General features: G+C 39.0%; 1 protein-coding gene and 2 pseudogenes across 1 annotated transcript; 1 reads left to right on the top strand and 2 right to left on the bottom strand.

Moving 5' to 3' along the window:
• Positions 1-958: 958 nt before the first annotated feature.
• On the bottom strand, positions 959-4,977 carry LOC149114969 (uncharacterized). The gene is made up of 5 exons (XM_089285624.1): positions 4,698-4,977; positions 2,714-3,030; positions 2,111-2,162; positions 1,523-1,656; positions 959-1,134 (listed from the first exon to the last, which is right to left on the bottom strand). Exons 1-5 carry the CDS (start codon positions 4,845-4,847, stop codon positions 1,005-1,007), a joined length of 783 nt encoding a protein of 260 aa, XP_089141750.1. The 5' UTR covers positions 4,848-4,977; the 3' UTR covers positions 959-1,004.
• LOC149114968 (uncharacterized) lies at positions 4,893-11,083 on the top strand (annotated as a pseudogene).
• A 4,319-nt stretch (positions 11,084-15,402) lies between these two features.
• On the bottom strand, positions 15,403-16,668 carry LOC149114967 (uncharacterized; annotated as a pseudogene).
• Between the last annotated feature and the right edge of the window lie 1,791 nt (positions 16,669-18,459).

Raw genomic sequence — 18,459 nt, 5'->3', positions numbered from 1 at the left:
AATATGTTCTTTTTTAGACTGTTCTTAACAGATACCTGAAAACAAAATCGCGGGTCACCGTGCTCGTTTAAGAGAAAAGGAGCATTTATTTCACTATCGAGCTTGTTTGAGATCTCTTACGTCTTGTACGCGCACGCGCTCATATGCGCGCGCTAATGACGGGAAAATCGTGCGCAGTAGGGATGCGTAATGCAATACTAAGGAATCACTAAGGGCCCATTATCCGATTTATGCACGCGTTGCTAAGGAGGTGAAATTTCACTTCCGGCTACTTACGTCAGCCTCTACGCGGAAAATGAAAACAACTCAATAACTTCCAAATTCGCTCACATTTTATATGTTTTTCTTTGTGTTTAAAATGCAAAGAAAAAAGGTACAAGCAAAGACAAAATAAAAGAAAGACAGAAAAACAAGAGCAATAGAAAGAGAAAAACTAACTCCGTGTGGCTTTGTTTGATCTTACCGAAGAGCGCTGGTAGTGTAAATTGCGCACGCGCTGAAAGGGTAACTTCCCATATATATCGGGCGCACTTCCGGTTTCTTTAAATGCTAAGGAAACGCGGCTTTTCATTAAATCCAGCCTTTTTGGAAATATAGCTATGCATTCCTTTTTCGAAATCATGCTTTTTTCAGAAAATTACGAGTTTTTTAATACTTTGAAATTCTCTCAAAATCTGACCTTTTAGAAATGAAACAAAACCTATGCATAGCGTAATGAAGATTTAAATTAAAATATTAAATCAATGAAAAAAATCCCGATAATGTAATTTGCCCGGGAGCCTTTGCGTTTTTCCAGTATTAGTCACATGGCTATGGGCGTGGCCTGATGACGTCATCACTAGTGTTGCTGATCATGAAAATCATGGAATTCAAAAATCAGAAAGCCAGAAGTACATTATCAGAAGTTCGGAGACAGAATTAAATTTTCTAAAGTGGAAATATATAAAACAAGTCTTTTAAGGTGTGGAACACACTATTTTAGGGAAAATAGGGGCGAGGAATATTCACGACATTATTAGCAATGTGTTGATATTTACATATACTGGGGATCCTGATTCATCTGACTCCTTAAATTCCGACCAATTTCCTTTTCCTGTTCCTTTTGGATCACATTTTAAAGTTATCTTTGTACTCCTGTGTAAGAAACAAACATACGAGTACATACATTGGTTTGTAACAGAAAAATATGAAACTGGTAGAATGAGGAGAAATAGAACAAAACAGCTTTAGCAACAGTTGGCATAACTAACTTCTTAACAAAAGTCAACAACGTGAGCCCTTTCACCAAAATATCACTGAAAGTGGAGTCATCTTTTCAGCACAATGTATTCATCTGATATGTACAAACGAAACAAGCCAAATACCCATTGCGAGACTAAACAAGCCTGTCATGCTACTGAAGCATACCTTAAAATTACAATTAGATAATTTACCATACCCAATATCGGCCAAAATTCCACAGATATTCTAACAGTAATGATGCAATTAAAATACAGCAAAATAACACAACAACTGAATGTACCTTGTCGCTTCACCTGGACCGGGATCACTTGTTATATTTCCATATGCTATGACAACACTCCCTGCACTGTCCACACTAAAACTGGTGTCATCTGTTCCAGTAGGGAAACGTTCCCCTGGACCAAGTTGGGCAACCTACAGAGAGATACAAAATATCTTACGTAACTAGTTTACATCAACTTAACCAAGTTTAAAAATCAAAAACAAGTCAGTGAAAACAAACCAAAACAAAAAACACTTCACAAACAATTAACTTTATTTTCAAAAACAGAAACGCATCAGGGTACAGCATGTTTACGTTATTCCTATCATGATAAGACGCTTCCAAAAAAGTAAACAAGTTTGAAAATGAAACAAGAAATAACATGACATGTAAACATCATGTGCGTGTTTGTTTGTTGTTTTATTATTTTTCTTGTTCTAATTAAATGATTGTAAATAGTGTATTACGTGATAGTTGTGAATAATAGGACTTCTGTAAAATACTGCTGTACAAAGAAAAGCAGTTGAAATTATTTTAATTCAAGTGCATTCATAGGATTGTCTTTAAAAAAAAGAACTCTTTAGATGTGGGATCTATACTGTGTACAGGCAGTGACTGCTCTTCACAGCCTCTAAACATCAATTGAAAAAGACCTGGGCTAGTGAGAAAATTCAGTTGCACCCTAACTGCGTTTACATACATGTATAGACAACTCACGATACGGCTCGAACCTCGTGCTGACTCAAACCAAAATCAATTTCCCCTGGATTTCCGTCATACATTTACTGTAATATTTGACCTTCGGTAACTCAAACCCTTCAGATCATTTTCTATATAATTTTACCCTGGAAAAATCGAAACATGTCTGTCAATACTTGAAAAGAAAAACAAAATTTTTTTTAACATCATGCTTTCAAAACAGCCTGATGAAAAAGTATTGTTGCATTTTCACACGACGTCTCTATCATTAAATTTGATTAAAATGTATGAAAAAAAAAAAAACAGTTTACACCATTTTCTCCCCATATTTCCGGTTATTTGTTCTCGACTCCCGATAACTCGAACCCTTTTCGATTTCCCTTGAAGGTTCCAGTTATCGGGAGTCGGCAGCAAGTACTATTACACATGCACACTAAACATACACAGACGAAAGTGCACACAGCACAGATGTGCTGTTTGTAGCTGGTCAGGTGGCCAAGTGATCTTAGCTATGAAAAGAAAAGAAATTTCTCTAGCACTTCATCATTACTGGAAAGCAAAAGAGCTGTTGCTAAACGTACCAGTACTTGGTCTTGGGTACACAGTGCCACCTTGAAAGGGGTGCATGGGTTCCAATCAAATGTCCGTGTAGAACCACCACTACTTTTCAGGCCAGTAAAACTATGAGTAGAAAAGAGTAGCTTAAACTGGTTGAAGCTAACTATATAAGTCTTGCACTGTGCAGCTTTAAGCTTAGATGGACATCGCAACTTGTATCTTGTAAAAATGAGGGATTTGTAGGAAATTTGTTTCTCCTGCCTGATCATCTATCGCACCTTACCACCATAGTCTTCCAATTTAAACACCTGAGGAAAAGAAAACAGCAGTGGATCTGTAAACAAGTATCCATATATAAAAGCATGGCAAGAAGTTTGCTAACACTCCTCAGCTTTTGTGGACAGACTGGACATGGAGGCGACGTGACCGAGTGGTTTAGGGCGCTGGATTGGAAATCTGGGGGTCACTGGTCCAAATCTTCCATCCACAATGCACAATGTAGTGCATGCGCAACCCATCACAGCAGCCTTTTGCTGGCTTGAACAGTGAAATGAGTAATTTAGGTTTACATCAATGCCGAAATACATTTTTCAAGGCTTTGTCTTTTGGACGTCATGTTCGCGATAGTGTCTTTTAAGAAGTAACGGTTATCATATTGTATCTGTGATAGTAATCCTATTTTCCGCCCGGCACGCTGTACCAAAAAGCTACTTCAAAGTGAACATCAAGTTAAAATTCAGGAAAACAGTAGATCAGTCTATTTTCTGTGCTGTTATAGTTCTCTGCGTTTCTCCCAGATGACTAAGTGCAACTTAGTCTCCTTGGCAGCCGTTATTAGGGTCGTCACGCAAACACTGGAAGGGGTGTTGCGTGATGACCCTAATAACGGCTGAGGAGACTAAAATGGAAGATGCGCAAAGCAAATAAAAAAGCACAGTATAGTATCAAAAGCATATCAGGTAGCTTCCATTTGATAGCCAATGAGGTGCGGTTTATCCGGGCAATGCGAAAGTATTGCCAAATGGCTGTCAATCACCACTGGACACATACTTTGTTTTGCCTTTCGGCCTTAAAAACGAATGGAAAGTCTACACGCTTTTTAAAACTTTCTGGTTGCCAAGCTTGCTAGAGAGGGCAGCTGAGATTGAGACTAATTCCTAAACAACTCGTTCAATCTGTGATTTTGGCATGAGAATGGAACTAGCTGGAAACTCAATTTCAATCTTTGCTTTGGTTTGAGAATGTCAGAAAGGACTCTTGAAAGTCTGTCTAGTCTTGATTGATATTAGGATGAACGTAACCTTTCACCTGCAGCTTACCCGACATCACGTCTACACACTTAGTGGTATTTATTCATAGTGGAATTTGAACTGCCTTCTTTCACGTTTCGCTCACGCTAATTAAACACCTTGTTCTCCAAGTCCGTTTTAAGCTAAAGGTTCGCCAATGCGACCAAACCATAGAATGTCTGAATTCCTAAAGACCGTTTGCTCAAAACAACTCAGTTTTGATGATTTCAACCAGTGCCTTTGTCATAGCTTGACGGGTTCAAGCTCATCTTCCCTGAAGAACATCTACGCTATACCGTAAACTGCCCCTTATAAACCCTGGGCTTATACAACTTCGTAAGGGTTTTTGGATGAGCTTAGAAACGAAGGGGCTCATATCCGAAACCGTTTCGAAACTAGCGATAAATGCACATGTTGATCGAAATGGTTTTTTTATTTGCTGGTAATCAAGCTTTAAAACATCATAAAAAAACGAATTCAAAACAAGGAAAGCTAGCCATAGGGGGGCTTATAACCGGAAGTATGTTTTGGTTTACAAATAGATGAGCCTGTAACCGCTGGACTTATAAGCGGTAGTTTACGGTATATTCCAACAATCACCATTTTCAAAGTGCAAAGCCTTTTACTAGCAAAGCTCACAAACTCACGGTGAAAGTAATATCAAACATCAATAAATAAATAGCGGAACGTGCATGGAAAGTCTGTAGTCGTTTCTCGCAGAATTCTTCCGATGAGGAGAATGATATTTTTAGGAAAACAAACGTCAGTAGAGCTCTTTGTACAGTAAACAACCCCATTTTTTTTACGAATCTTAGAAGTGCGTGAAAATAGCTACGGAAGCTATGATATCAGACTTCCAAGTATGTGTCGAGTGGTGATCGACAGCCATTTCGCAATACTTTTGCATTGCCCAGATAAACTGCACCTCATTGGCTATCAAAGGGAAGCTACCTGATATGCTGTTAATACTACACTGTGCTTTTTTGTTTACTTTGCGCATCTTGGATTTAACCCCATTTTAGGGCCTGATTACATGGCGAATTTTAGCCCGGGCTGAAATTTCAGCCTGGTTAGCCGGGCTGAAATTTCAGCCCGGCTTCTGAAACAAATTCTCATGAAATCAAATTGGCGATTACATGAAGAAGGATTCAGCCCGGGTTGAAAATCCTAGCCCGGTTTGAAAAACCGGGCTAGGATTTTCATCCTGGGCAAACGGGCTGAAAAGTCTGAAAAAATCCCATGTAATCGAAACGGAATTTCAGCCCGGGCTGAAAAGCAGGAAATAAGATGGCTACCGCTACGAAGTAGAAGCGATCTCAGTGGAATAAAGGCGATAAAATAGAGAATCTCTCTAATTTCAAAGTTTAGATGGAATATAAGAACATCGAGACAAGGTTAAACAGCACGAGGCTGTCAGGGAAGCCATGAACTCGGCAAGCTTGAGGACATATTTTCTTTCTATGCAAGTACGTCTTTCTGGCAAAGAGACAGGTTTTGTTTCAGTTCCATCATCATTGTAGGGTGTTACTATCCTAAAAAGTTAAAAATTGAGCGCCAACAAAAGGTCAAACTACGCGAGAAGCAATGCGCCTATTTTCACGATTCGCTTTCTCGGAACCATTTTGATTCTCTGGAGACTTTTCGCACACAATTTCATATTTGCCGCCGAGGCTAATATTTCAGCTCGGGCTGAAATTTCAGCACGCGCTAGGGGGGCTGAAATTTTGTTGCGATTACATGACGAATTTCAGCCCGGACTGAAGTTGCGATGTCCATCTTAAAGCTGCGCAGTGCAAGACTTATATAGTTAGCTTCAACCAGTTTAAGCTACTCTTTTGTACTGATAGTTTTACTGACCTGAAAAGTGCTGGTTCTTTTCGGACGTTTGACTGGAACCCATGCACTCCTTTCGAAGCGGTTCAGTGTACCCAAGACCATGTACTGGTAAGTTTAGCAACAACTCTTTTGCTTTCCAGCAATGATGAAGTGCTAGAGAATTTTCTTTTCTTTTCATAGCTAAGATCATTTGGCCGCCTGACCAGCTACAAACAGTATATTTATGCTGTGTGCACTTTTGTCTGTTTATGTTAAGTGTGCATGTGTAGTTGTACTTGCAGTCGACTCCTGATAACTCCAACCTTCAAGGGAAATCGAAAAAGGTTCGAGTTATCGGGAGTCAAGAACAAATAACCGGAAATATGGGGAGAAAATGGTGTAAACTGTTTTATGATTATTTTTTTCATACATTTTAATCAAATTTAATTATAGAGACGTCCTGTGAAAATGCAACAATACTTTTTCATCAGGCTGTTTTGAAAACATAACGTTAAAAAAAAATGCTTTTACTTTTCAAGCATTGACAGACATGTTTCGATTTTTCCAGGGTAAAATTATATAGAAAATGATCTGAAGGGAAACGAAAATTGCTTCGAGTTAGCGGGAGGTTCCAGATATCGAAGGTTTGAGTTACCGAAGGTCAAATATTACAGTAAACGTATGACGGAAATCCAGGGGAAATTGATTTTGGTTCGAGTCAGCACGAGGTTCGAGCCGTATCGTGAGTCGTCTATACATGTATGTAAACGCAGTTAGGGTGCAACTGAATTTTCTCACTAGCCCAGGTCTTTTTCAATTGATGTTTAGAGGATCTGAAGAGCAGTCAATGCCTGTACACAGTGTAGATCCCACATCTAAAGAGTTCTTTATTTTTAAAGACAATCCTATAAATACACTTGAATTAAAATGATTTCAACTGCTTTTCTTTGTACAGAAGTATTTTAAAGAAGTCCTATTATTCACAACTATCATGTAATACACTATTTACAATCATTTAATTAGAACAAGAAAAATAATAAAACAACAAACAAACACGCACATGATGTTTACATGTCATGTTATTTCTTGTTTCATTTTCAAACTTGTTTACTTTTTTGGAAGCGTCTTATCATGATAGGAATAACGTAAACATGCTGTACCCTGATGCGTTTCTGTTTTTGAAAATAAAGTTAATTGTTTGTGCAGTGTTTTTTGTTTTGGTTTGTTTTCACTGACTTGTATTTCATTTTAAAACTTGGTTAAGTTGATGTAAACTACTTACGATGTAGTTACCTAAGATATTTTGTATCTCTCTGTAGGTTGCCCAGCTTGGTCCAGGGGAATGTTACTCTGCTGGAACGGATGACACCAGTTTTAGTGTGGACAGTGCAGGCAGTGTTGTTATAGCATATGGAAATATGACAAGTGATCCCGGTCCAGGTGAAGCGACAAGGTACATTCAGTTGTATTATTTCGCTGTATTTTAATTGCATCATCACTGTTAAAATATTAGTGGAATTTTGGCCAATATTGGGTATGGTAAATTATCTAATTGCACTTTTTTAGGTATGCTTCAGTAGCATGACAGGCTTGTTTAGTCTCGCAATGGGTGTTTGGCTCGTTTCGTTTGTACATATCAGATGTGTATATTGTGCTGAAAAGATGACTCCACTTTCATTGATATAAAGGTGAAAGGGCTCACGTTGTTGACTTTTATTAAGAAGTTAGTTATGCCAACTGTTGCTAAAGCTGTTTTGTGCTCTTTCTCCTCATTCTTCCAGTTTCATGTTTTTCTGTTACGAACTGATGTATGTACTCGTTGTTTGTTACACAGGAGTAAAAAGATAACTTTAAAGTGTGATCCATAAGGAACAGGAAAAGGAACTTGGTCGGAATTTAAGGAGTCACTTGAATCATATTTACACTTTTTTTTAGTCTCTGTACTTCTGATAATGTACTCTAGCTTTCTGATTTTTGAATTCCAGATATCAGCAAGTTCTAATCATCAAATAGTTTTGCTCGCATTTAATTGGTCTAAACGCGTCACGCGACTGAACATGCCCCCAGCTAAAACTGTGGAATATCTGAATGATATTCCACAAAAGCTGTCAAGGAAATTGCCGAAGCTAATAGGATAAGTTCCAAGATACATGGTGATAGGAGATCAGCAGACAAAAGGGACAAGAGGCAAAGATCAAGGCATTTTGCAGGCTCCAACAGCCGTACTCCTTACAGATCTAATTCTTACTATACATCAGGGTCAAAAAACTACCATCGCCCCCCTTTCCTGAACAGAAAAGAGGGGGCCAAGAAGGGGCAGCAACAGCAACAGGAGAAAACCCAGTGAAGGAACCTTCATCTAAATCACCACCTGAAAAAGATCAGGTGAGCTTAACTACATTTCAAGCTACTGTCAGCTGGCAGAACAAAATATTTTATTCCTGCTAGGCAGGAGATCACTGCAGACAAGCGAATACTGGAGATGGTACAGGGTTGTCCCACTGAATTCATAAGTATGCCAAAGCAACTCTCCAGTGTTTATCTAATTTCACATAACCCCGTTGAACGAGAAATAATAAGCGAAGAGGTTGACAAGTTTCTAATTAAAGGGGTTATTGAAGAAACCACCCATTTAGAGGGTGAATTCATTTCTAGTATATTTGTTAGGAAAAAGAAAGACAACACTTACAGAATGATTTTAAATCTTGAAGATTTAAATTACAACATTGAAAAAAAACATTTTAAGATGGATACTTTCTTGTCTGCAGTGAATCTTGTCAAGCGAAACTGCTACATGGCATCTGTGGATTTGCGGGATGCCTACTATACAATCCCAATAAGTATAAAATACAGAAAATATTTAAGATTCGAATGGCAAGGGAAACTATACCAATACACTTGCTTGCCAAATGGGTTGTTATCTGACCCTCGATCCTTTACCAAGATCCTAAAACCAGTTTACAGCTCACTTCGCAGTAAAGGCCATGTTAATGTTGGCTACATAGACGATTCATATCTCCAACTGAGGAGATACTTATGAAGAATGTAAACACAATGTTCAGGATAGCGTGAATCTTTTTGAAAAATTGGGTTCTCTGCCTTATCCTGAAAAGTCAGTCTTAGAGCCCACTCAAATAATAACATTTCTCGGTTTTGTGATAAACTCAGTCACCATGACAATAACCCTTACCCCTAAAAAGGCTCCCAAAGTCAGCATGGCATGTAAAAAGCTGTTAGCTAAATCAGAATGCTCAATTGTAGGTGTCACAAGTGATAGGTCTACTGGTGGCCAGCTCACCAGCTGTTCAGTATGGGCAGCTACACTACAGGCATCTTGAAATAGACAAGAACATTGCTCTTAAAATTGCTAAGGGGAATTACCAGGACATAATGTGTTTATCCCCAGCTGCCAAAGCAGATCTGGGTTGGTGGGTAAACAATGTCTTGCAGTCCAATAATCCGATTTCACATGGTAAAATCGATATTGAAATTACATGTGATGCTTCCAAAACAGGCTGGGGAGCGGTTTGCAATAAGATTAGTACCCAAGGCCTTTGGACTACTAGAGAGCAGTCAAAACACATTAATGAGTTGGAACTTCCTGCAATCAACTTTGCCCTGAAAGTTTTTGAATCACAATTGTCTGGGAAACATGTGAAAGTCCTTTCTGATAACACTACAGCTGTCTGTTGTATAAACTCCAAAGGTGGGACTAAATCTCCATCGTGCAACGACATCACCTGTGATATTTGGTCTTGGAGCATTAATAACAACACATGGCTAACTGCCGCACACATCCCTGGGGTGCAGAATACGGATGCAGACCGAGAGAGTAGAATTTTTAATGAACGCACCGAATGGCAGTTGAACCCTGACGTTTCTTGTCAAATCCGAGACTTATGGGTTACTCCTGAAATTGATCTCTTTGCCACACGGGCGAACAGACAGCTAGCTATGTTTGCTTCATGGAAGCCAGACCCAGAGGCTACCCATATTGATGCATTTACAGTTGACTGGAGCAAATACAAGTTTTATTGTTTTCCACCTTTCTCTCTTATTTCTAGATGTTTAAGGAAAGTAGAAATGGACAAAGCGGAAGGGATTCTGATTGCACCCATATGGCCAACACAAGTTTGGTGGCCCCAGATGTTGAGATTGTTGATAAGACATCCAGTTGCTCTTCCACAACAAAAAAGACTGCTGACGCTACCCAACATGACCAAACTTCACCCGCTTCACGCAGAAATGGTACTGATGGCCTGCTACATATCAGGAGATCCTATGAAACAAGAGAAACTGCAGAATCAGCTTGTAACCTCCTCATGGCCTCCTGGACACCTGGTACCCAGAAACAATATCAAGTTTATATCCAGAAATGGTCTAACTTTTGTGCTCAAAGGAAAATTAATCATAATCAACCAACTGTAGAGCAGGTTTTGGAATTCTTCACACATCTTTATGAACAGGGCCTCACCTACAGTGCCATTAATACAGCACAGAGTGCCTTATCTTCATATATTGTACTAGAAGATGGTTCAAGTCTGGGGCAGCATCGCTTAGTGTCACGTTTACTGAAAGGCATTTTTCAGAGCAATCCTCCCTCGCCAAGGTATTCAGAGACTTGGGATGTCAGCATTGTTTTACATTACCTTAAAGGCTTGTCGCCTGTTGGAACATTGACTCTTAAGGAACTGACACTTAAACTAGTGACTTTAATATTGTTAGTTTCTGGTCAAAGGGGGCAGACTGTTCACTTGTTAAATTTATCAAACGTGAGGGTGTCTGTTGACAGAAGTTGTTAAAGCAAACCAGACCTGGTTTCCCTAATCCCACAGTAACTTTAACTGCTTTCAGGGATAGTAGATTGTGTGTAGTTACTACTCTTAAAGAGTACATCAGCAGAACAGAACCGTTACGAGGGTCAGAATCCCAACTTTTTGTGAGCTACACTAAGCCGCACAAAGCAGTTAGTAGGGATACAATTGGTAGGTGGGTGAAAACTGTTTTGTCCTCTGCTGGCATTGACACAAAGAAGTTTAAACCTCATAGTACTAGAGCTGCTGCAGTGTCAGCAGCAAGCAACACCTCAGTGTCTCTAGATGAAATACTTAGTACTGCAGGTTGGTCATCAGAGTCCACTTTTGCCAAATTTTACAACAAACCTGTAGTTAGAGAGTCACAATTTACATCCAGTGTACTTGAAACAGCTGAAGGTTAAACACCTAACTTCATGTTATAATTTCTACATTCAATAAAGTATGTTGAGTTGAGACAACTATTATCTTTGGACCATTTTTTCTTCGTTACTTGTCGCGCGTTGTTGGCTTTGAAATCTCATGGGATCTCCTGGCATGGCAACGAGGTAGAATTGAAAAATTAAACGAGACTTACCTGGAAGTTGAAGTTTGATTGAAATTCTACCGAGTTACATAATGCCAGGGGATCACATGCCCTGCCCACCCACCCTTGTGGTTACTACACATGTTATTTACACCACGCGCACAGAGTCTTCTAAGACTGATCATGCGCATGCGCAAGCAATCTCATGTGATCCTCTGGCATTATGTAACTCGGTAGAATTTCAATCAAACTTCAACTTCCAGGTAAGTCTCGTTTAATTTTCAATTCTGTATGAAGGCGATTCGAATATTTAACGCGCAACCAGTAATAAAACCCCATTTTAAGAGCCTCCTGACGCGTAAACAAGCGCGCTGACCCCATTTTTTTATTGCATTTTTTTTAATGTTCATATCATGAATGTTAATTATGCCAAGTTTCAAAAAAAGTTTGATAGTAGAACAATTTTATGGGAATTACCTTAAATCAATACCCTGTATCAGACCTGCCTTTTCTGAAACAGAAAATTCATTTTTTGTCGAAACTGCTCATCGATTGTCGTTGTTCGCATGTGTAGGTCTATGCAGAAACTTAGCACTTACCGTTTTCTCAGATAAGCTGATTTTAATAACACGCAGAACAACCTTACGAAGCGGACAATATTTTGCTGTCCTTCAAGACTTCAAATACTTCAAAGGAGTGAATGAAACTTTGACTTTTTTAGCTTTGTGCACGATATTTTACGTGGCCTGCGTGCTCTATTTTACCGCAAATAATTTTAGTGTCACAGCTAGTTTCTGACTTCACTTGTTGACATCCGTATGTTTTGAAACAGAAAATTCATTTGCTTTCGAAATTGCACATCGATTGTGGTTTTTTCGCATGTGTACATTTATGCATGCACAAACTTGGCAAATGATCAATAAACTTGTCGTTTTGTCTGATAAATTCAATTAATCGAAACGAACTTTAAGACAATGTTGACTTTTTATTTTAGTTTAATATTTGATGGGATATTGATTTTGTGCTTGTGGTATGGCTACTACAGTTCACACCATACTATTTCATGCAAGCGAATGCAGACAGCGAGCGTCTTCTGAGAACAGGACTTTGTAAAAATCCTGTGACGAAAAAACTCTTGACCAATGTTTTCGGAATTGTATGTGAAACCTCTTGTAGGCGACCACCTCTCGCACGCGACCGCGACCACTTTTAGAGCTAAAAGTTTGAAATTTTCTTTTGTTTTTAACCTCCTGTAAGCGACCACTTGACAGATAATAGAGCAGAAATTGGATAATAAGGTGCTGTAACATCATCGCATTGCTGGGTAGCACAAGAGACAGAACTTTCTGAATGGGGAGTACCGGTTTTTTTCCTCTGAATTAACTTTTTACATGAGTAAAACGTTTTAAACACAGGGTAAGTCTCTGCAGTTACCATAAGCTAACGAGGCAAAATGTTGACCCAATATGGTCAAAGCTCTTGCAAGTGACCACCTCCCCCAGACGACCACCTACTCTCGACATTTTGGGTGGTCGCTGTAGTCAAAAACACACAAGCTTGTGCCTTATGTGCGGGAAATGTTTGACTAAACATTTTCTCAATTTGACACCTTGTTCGATAGTCTTGGAGCATGTTTAAACGTGTTTGTTGAAATTTGATTATGTTTGGTTTCCAAACATTTCACGTTTGGACACGGCTTATAGACGCTATTCATAACTGGCTGCCAATTAAAAAGTCTTTTGTACGTATGAAAATTAGCCTAACCAACGTCGTTTTGAGTTGATAATTTAAAAAGAACTTTTACTCTCAAACAAGGTTAGTTTGGCCAATTTCAACGCGTACAAAATAATTTTAAGTTGGCAGCCATTTATTAATATGGTCTATGGCCTGAAAACTCGTCCCTGAAACAGCGCTTGCCTGGCGCGCGCTTTACTCCCGTAACAACGCGTGCATTTGCGATAAAACACGACAGCACGCACTAATATTATTAATCTGAAAACAATGCACGTGCGCCATCTCCCGGCAATTGACAAACTTGACTTTGCAAGCAAATTAAGCTCACTTCTATTTCACCAAAAGCATTTATCTTAGAATTAAACTTAATTAAAACTTAGTATAATATAATTACCTCGTGTATCATCGACTGAGAAGAAAACATTGTCACCTTTACGGACTTCTCCGCCAGGAAGTCCAGTTTTCGTTTCATCTCCTCTTGGTTACTCGGAATCTGCGGTATATTATACAAGTTCAGTTATGACTGTGAAGCATTTTCATCTACATCAGTTTTTCTAACTTTGTAGCATAGATTAATGACGATGTTTCTTGTCTATAAACATTGACGTCATTTTTATATGAGGCACCAAATGTATTTTTATTATTTAGAGTGCTTATTTGTATATAACCAAAACAAGTATGGTTATATGTAAATAACCACATTGCGCAGTTCCGTTAATGATAAATAACCAAAACGAGACATTGGTTATTTAACAAATAACCAAAATTGCAAAGCGGTTATTTGCTAAATAACCAAAATTGAAAATGGGTTATTTATAATTATATAATAATTGAATGAATGCGCGCGCTCTGAATTGTCAATCAGCTATGGTTTATTGTGCCAGTAAACTCACGGAAAATTCGCGTGTCTTCTGAATTATTATATAGGAGCAATAGACTGCAAGTCTTTATGGTTTAGAGGCATGATAAACCACTTGGGATGTTGGAAGAACACTCAAAGAATTCGTAAATCACTCGCCTGCGGCTCGTGATTTACAAATTCTTCTCGTGTTCTTCCAACATCCCGCGTGGTTTATCGGCCTATAAACCTTAAAAACTTGTGGTCTATTGCTTAAATAAGAGAAATTGAAAATTAAAAACTGAAATGTAAAATTGGTTATTTATAAATGACTAAAATTGAAAAAAAAAATGGTAATGAAAATCGGTTGTTTATAGATAACCAAAGCTTGAATTTTTCAAGTGACTGCAAATTGCAAATTGGATATTTATAAATATCCGTAATTTCCGGCTGTTTACCCGCTCGGTAGATTACCCGCATCGGTCATTTTTCGTAATAACAAGAAAAAAATTTAAACAGATTACCCGCATTGGCAGATGACCCGCAACCAAAAACAAAAGAAATTCGTGAACTCACAAAGTTGGAGTAACGATAAGCCCTCGTGGCCGTGTATAGGCCGTAACATCCTTTAGCGTGTAATTAGCAAGTTTTCACGCCTATAGTAGATTTCACGGTAGCCGACGCCACCTTGCAAGTAGGGCTAGAATGCTCGGAGAGACCGGGGTGAGTGGGGCAGAGCTTCGTAAAATATGCCAACTTTAAGTCATTTTGTTTGAATGTTCTTTCTTTTTTATTGCATTTTGATGGAAGACGAAAAATATCAGTTCGAGTTCGAAAAATATCAGGTCGGAATCGGAGTCGTAAGAATCAGAACGTTTCCATTTCTTCCGATTCCGTTTACGACTTGTCGCTCATGATCTTGTGAAAACAGATTATCGGAGTCGGAAGCAGAGGCGGAAGAACCAACCAATCAAAAGGCCCGGAATCGAGCATTGTGATTAGTTTATTCTTCCGCTTTTGCTTCCGACTCTGACAATCTAGTTTTCACTTGATCGTAAGCGACGAAGTCATAAGCGGAATGGTTGTTCTTCTTCCGACTCCGTCGGTTTGATTTTCACTAGATTGCACTAGAAGCTTTACCCTTCTGATTATGACTCCGACTACGACTCCGTCACTTGTGAAAACCAGCCTTAAGGGCCGATTATTTAAGCGAAGTCTAAGTTAGCCATTGTTTAGGGTTGAGCTGCGGTTTAGACGTTGTTTCGATAAACAACGGCTAAACGATGATTAAAATTCATTATTAAAATGCGACTGAACCGTGTTTTCTCGAGTCAATGGCTAAACCATGTCTCACAAGGAAATGCATTGTCTGCGGAGGTATTACGTATGCAAATTTCCAAATAGTGGTCATGTCTCCGCAACATGACTTCTAAAGCAAGTCGCACAACAAATTTCGGCGAACAAGACAAACTTTTATTGGCCGAACTGGGTAGAGACTTTCCAGAAGTGGAAAGCAAAGGCTCTGAGAGTAAGACGCTGGCAAAAAAGGCAAAGGCATGGGAGGGAATTTTAACTAAATTTAACTCCCAAAATCCTATTGGTATCAAACGCGACCTCAGTCAGCTTCAAGGATACTGGAGGCGGCTGAAACTCCAGTCGAAAAAGGAGCATGACTTACATCGTCGTGAAGCAAGAAAAACTGGTGGAGGAAAAGCTCCAGCCTCCCCAAGTGAAGTAAGCAAACTAGTAGCGGACGTAATCCCAGACTTCCCTAAAGTGTAATAAAAGCCACCTTCATGGAAATTAAGGATCACAAAATGCAATTGTGAATTCAGTGAAAAATTGTATCACTTGTATTTAGTGGATTATTAGCTAGCGTCTGCTTAATATGAGGTATGCTTAATACTGGTTTCACTGCAGTATTAAAATGCCTAGTACCTCATTTCTGTATCCCATTTGTACTGTATCCGTGTGCATGACGAGTTAAAAACTCACCAATTTTGTGTTTATTGGCCCTTGATTTAAGAGGATTGCAGACTTCAAATTCATAAAAGTACAGGATTAACTGCAAGGCACAATGATCACGAGAGAAAAGTGGATGCACTCTGAAGGCATCTCCATCACAGTAATCACTTATAAGACCATTTCTTGTGTGGGGATGGTCAACCTTAAAAATAAAAATAATAAAGCAACATATTTAATATCCTAAATAGTAAGGATGACACTGTCCCCCAGGAGTCAGCAGGGTTTGCAGTTACTGGCAAAGGGTTCCACAAAATGATATTTTCTCGTGGAACCAATCTGTAGGTGTCCTGGAAATAAATGACTCTCTCTTGAAATAGAAGCAAGCGTTAGTGAAAAGGTGCCTTCACTAATGTCTCATATCCCTCACAAAAAGATCCCATACTAAGTGGATGAATGAAACAACTGCACCCAATAATAACCTTAAGTGCAAAAGTTGTACTCACCACGAGATTAACATGATCCTTATAGTACTGGCATTGTTGAGCCTCATCTCTTAATCCAGAAAATGAGTTCATAGCAAGGCTGTCTTCTTGGAAAAGTTCTGGAAGACCAGGAACTGCATTGAAATTTATACCTGCTGTATCTAGCCTATTCATAAGCCCTCACTTTAATACGTCCATGCTTGTTTTTACTATGCTAGTTGCATTGTCAACAAAAGAGTCGATAGCTGTCTGTGAAACTCGATCTCTGTCCTTCATTTTCAACAAACAAATGACACGTTCTTTTTATATGTTCTTGTACATCAATTAATTCCGCAAAGAGCGTGAAAACCGGGATCACGCGAATGGCATTTACCGATGTGGTTTAACGACAGAGACAGCATAAAAGCGATGAAGTTGACACAAAGGTACATTGGTATGCCATTTCTGTTCCCTTGTGCAGTTGCCTTGCCTTGCTGTGGCGGGAGAACTCTTTTGTAATGCGTTTCGTTGGCGGGACGTGGCTTCCCAGGGTGATCCAAAGGTCATGATGTTCATCTCTCCCTTCCCCAGAAAGCTTTCCTATCACTCCATTGTACCTAGCAAATATTGATTTGAGAAGAATGGAGAGTACGAGAAAAATAATCCCATGGAAGGATAATTGGATGAAATATTGACAATCCTAAAATCTCTCCTTGAATGGCTGCTCTCTTTCCACTGGTCACTTTCCCTACCTTAGAAGAGATATCAGAACATGTGATGCAATATGTGATCGATCACGTGCTCAAAGGAGTGGCTGTTCAAAGGATTGCGCGGGCATCTTGTTCGACCTTCAACGCGTTTCGGTTAACTGCATGGACAATCCATTGCATGGCCTCCATTTGAATCTTCCTCCATTTTATATCAGGTAAGTGTTTTTGAAAGTCATGTTTCTTTTTAGTCAGTTTATTGGAACACTGAAAATAGTAGGAGTGGTGAATGCGGTACGTACCGTATCAGTAAGACTAAAGCTTTTATGGGTTGTGTTCCGGGGATTTTTCTCCTGTTTCATCACACCTTTGCGAAAATCGCGATTAAATGCCTTCATACAGTGCCACTGGAAAAGAAGGGGCAATTTCCTAACACCCGGCAACTTCATTCACATGTGTCGGAGGTTTTTGAAGAAGGAGGCATATTACAATGGACACCATTGTCATTCAATGGTATGTAAAACTTAATGAAATGGCCGGGTATTCCACAGCCCACTTTGTAATTCATTTTTACTGAATAAGTATAGTCTGAACAAGAAAGGAACAGTTATTTTCAAGTTTTCATTTATTTGACTGCCTGTATCAGTATGATGATGGTGGTGACGTCTTGTTAGCTTATCAACGCCATTGGAAACTTGCAAAATCCCCATCAGTGGCCCTTTGCCTTTAAGGAGATAAGCAATACACTGTACCAAGCATTACAGCGAAATAAACGTAGATACCTGATATGACACGCCATCTGTAGCAAAGTTACTTTCCCACATATTACGATATATTACGACTCATATTACGACATATTACGACTCATCATGTGTCGAAAAGACATGAAACAGGTCATAGCGGACGCAGAATTTCATATGTTTTCAACCATCCCACACGTCCCGAAAACTATACGTCCCAAATTCCAGGTGGGCTCCGGGAGAGAGAACACCCTGTTCAAAGCATATGTACCGTAAGAAAAGGCTCTGCATGCAGGTTGGGAGAGAGATCGCCATAGGGGTGGACCATTTGACTTTTCAGGAAGAGGGAGGGTGATTTTAAGAAAAATATCATGCAAGCAAAATTATAGCAAAAAAGTTCGCTAAAAGCTTCTTCTTATCTTCCATTTTGCAATTACAATACTCGGTTTACGAAAGACAAATCAAAGCCAGTGGAAGAAAAATAATGACATCAGAAGAAGTGCAACAAGCATTTTAAATTAAGTTTGATATGTGCTTATATGAAAATGTAAGCGTCTGATCATAAATCTATCAAGCTGGGCACTTTGGCATTGAGTTGAAAATGAGACAGTATTGCGCATGTCCCGAACCCAGTCTCCCAACTCCTAAAGCAGAACTTCCGTTTCTTGTGGTCGCGTGGTCGGCGTCCATGACATTTTAAGATGAGCAGCAATGGGGGAAGGAACTGCTCCTAATTTTTTTAATTACATATTATTTTTTAAAATTAATAATTATTTTAAAAAATGATAAATTAATCATTAATTATCAAT

This window comes from Orbicella faveolata, unplaced genomic scaffold (genome assembly GCF_042242905.1).
Source record: "Orbicella faveolata isolate gen_17 unplaced genomic scaffold, um_ofav_v1 contig_13, whole genome shotgun sequence".
NCBI lineage: Eukaryota > Metazoa > Cnidaria > Anthozoa > Scleractinia > Merulinidae > Orbicella > Orbicella faveolata.
The sequence above is the reverse complement of the archived record's forward strand: the minus strand, read 5'-3'. Positions and strand labels throughout refer to the sequence as shown.

What these genes read in the sequence shown, in the direction of transcription:
- LOC149114969 (XM_089285624.1), bottom strand. Translation starts at nt 4,847, where the DNA reads ATGGGGTTGTTTACTGTACAAAGAGCTCTACTGACGTTTGTTTTCCTA. An exon ending in AAATTTCTTTTCTTTTCATA is followed by an intron (nt 2,163 to 2,713) that starts GCTAAGATCACT and finishes TTTTCTCACTAG; the next exon opens with CCCAGGTCTTTTTCAATTGA. An exon ending in GTGAAGAGCAGTCACTGCCT is followed by an intron (nt 1,657 to 2,110) that starts GTACACAGTATA and finishes ATCTCTCTGTAG; the next exon opens with GTTGCCCAACTTGGTCCAGG.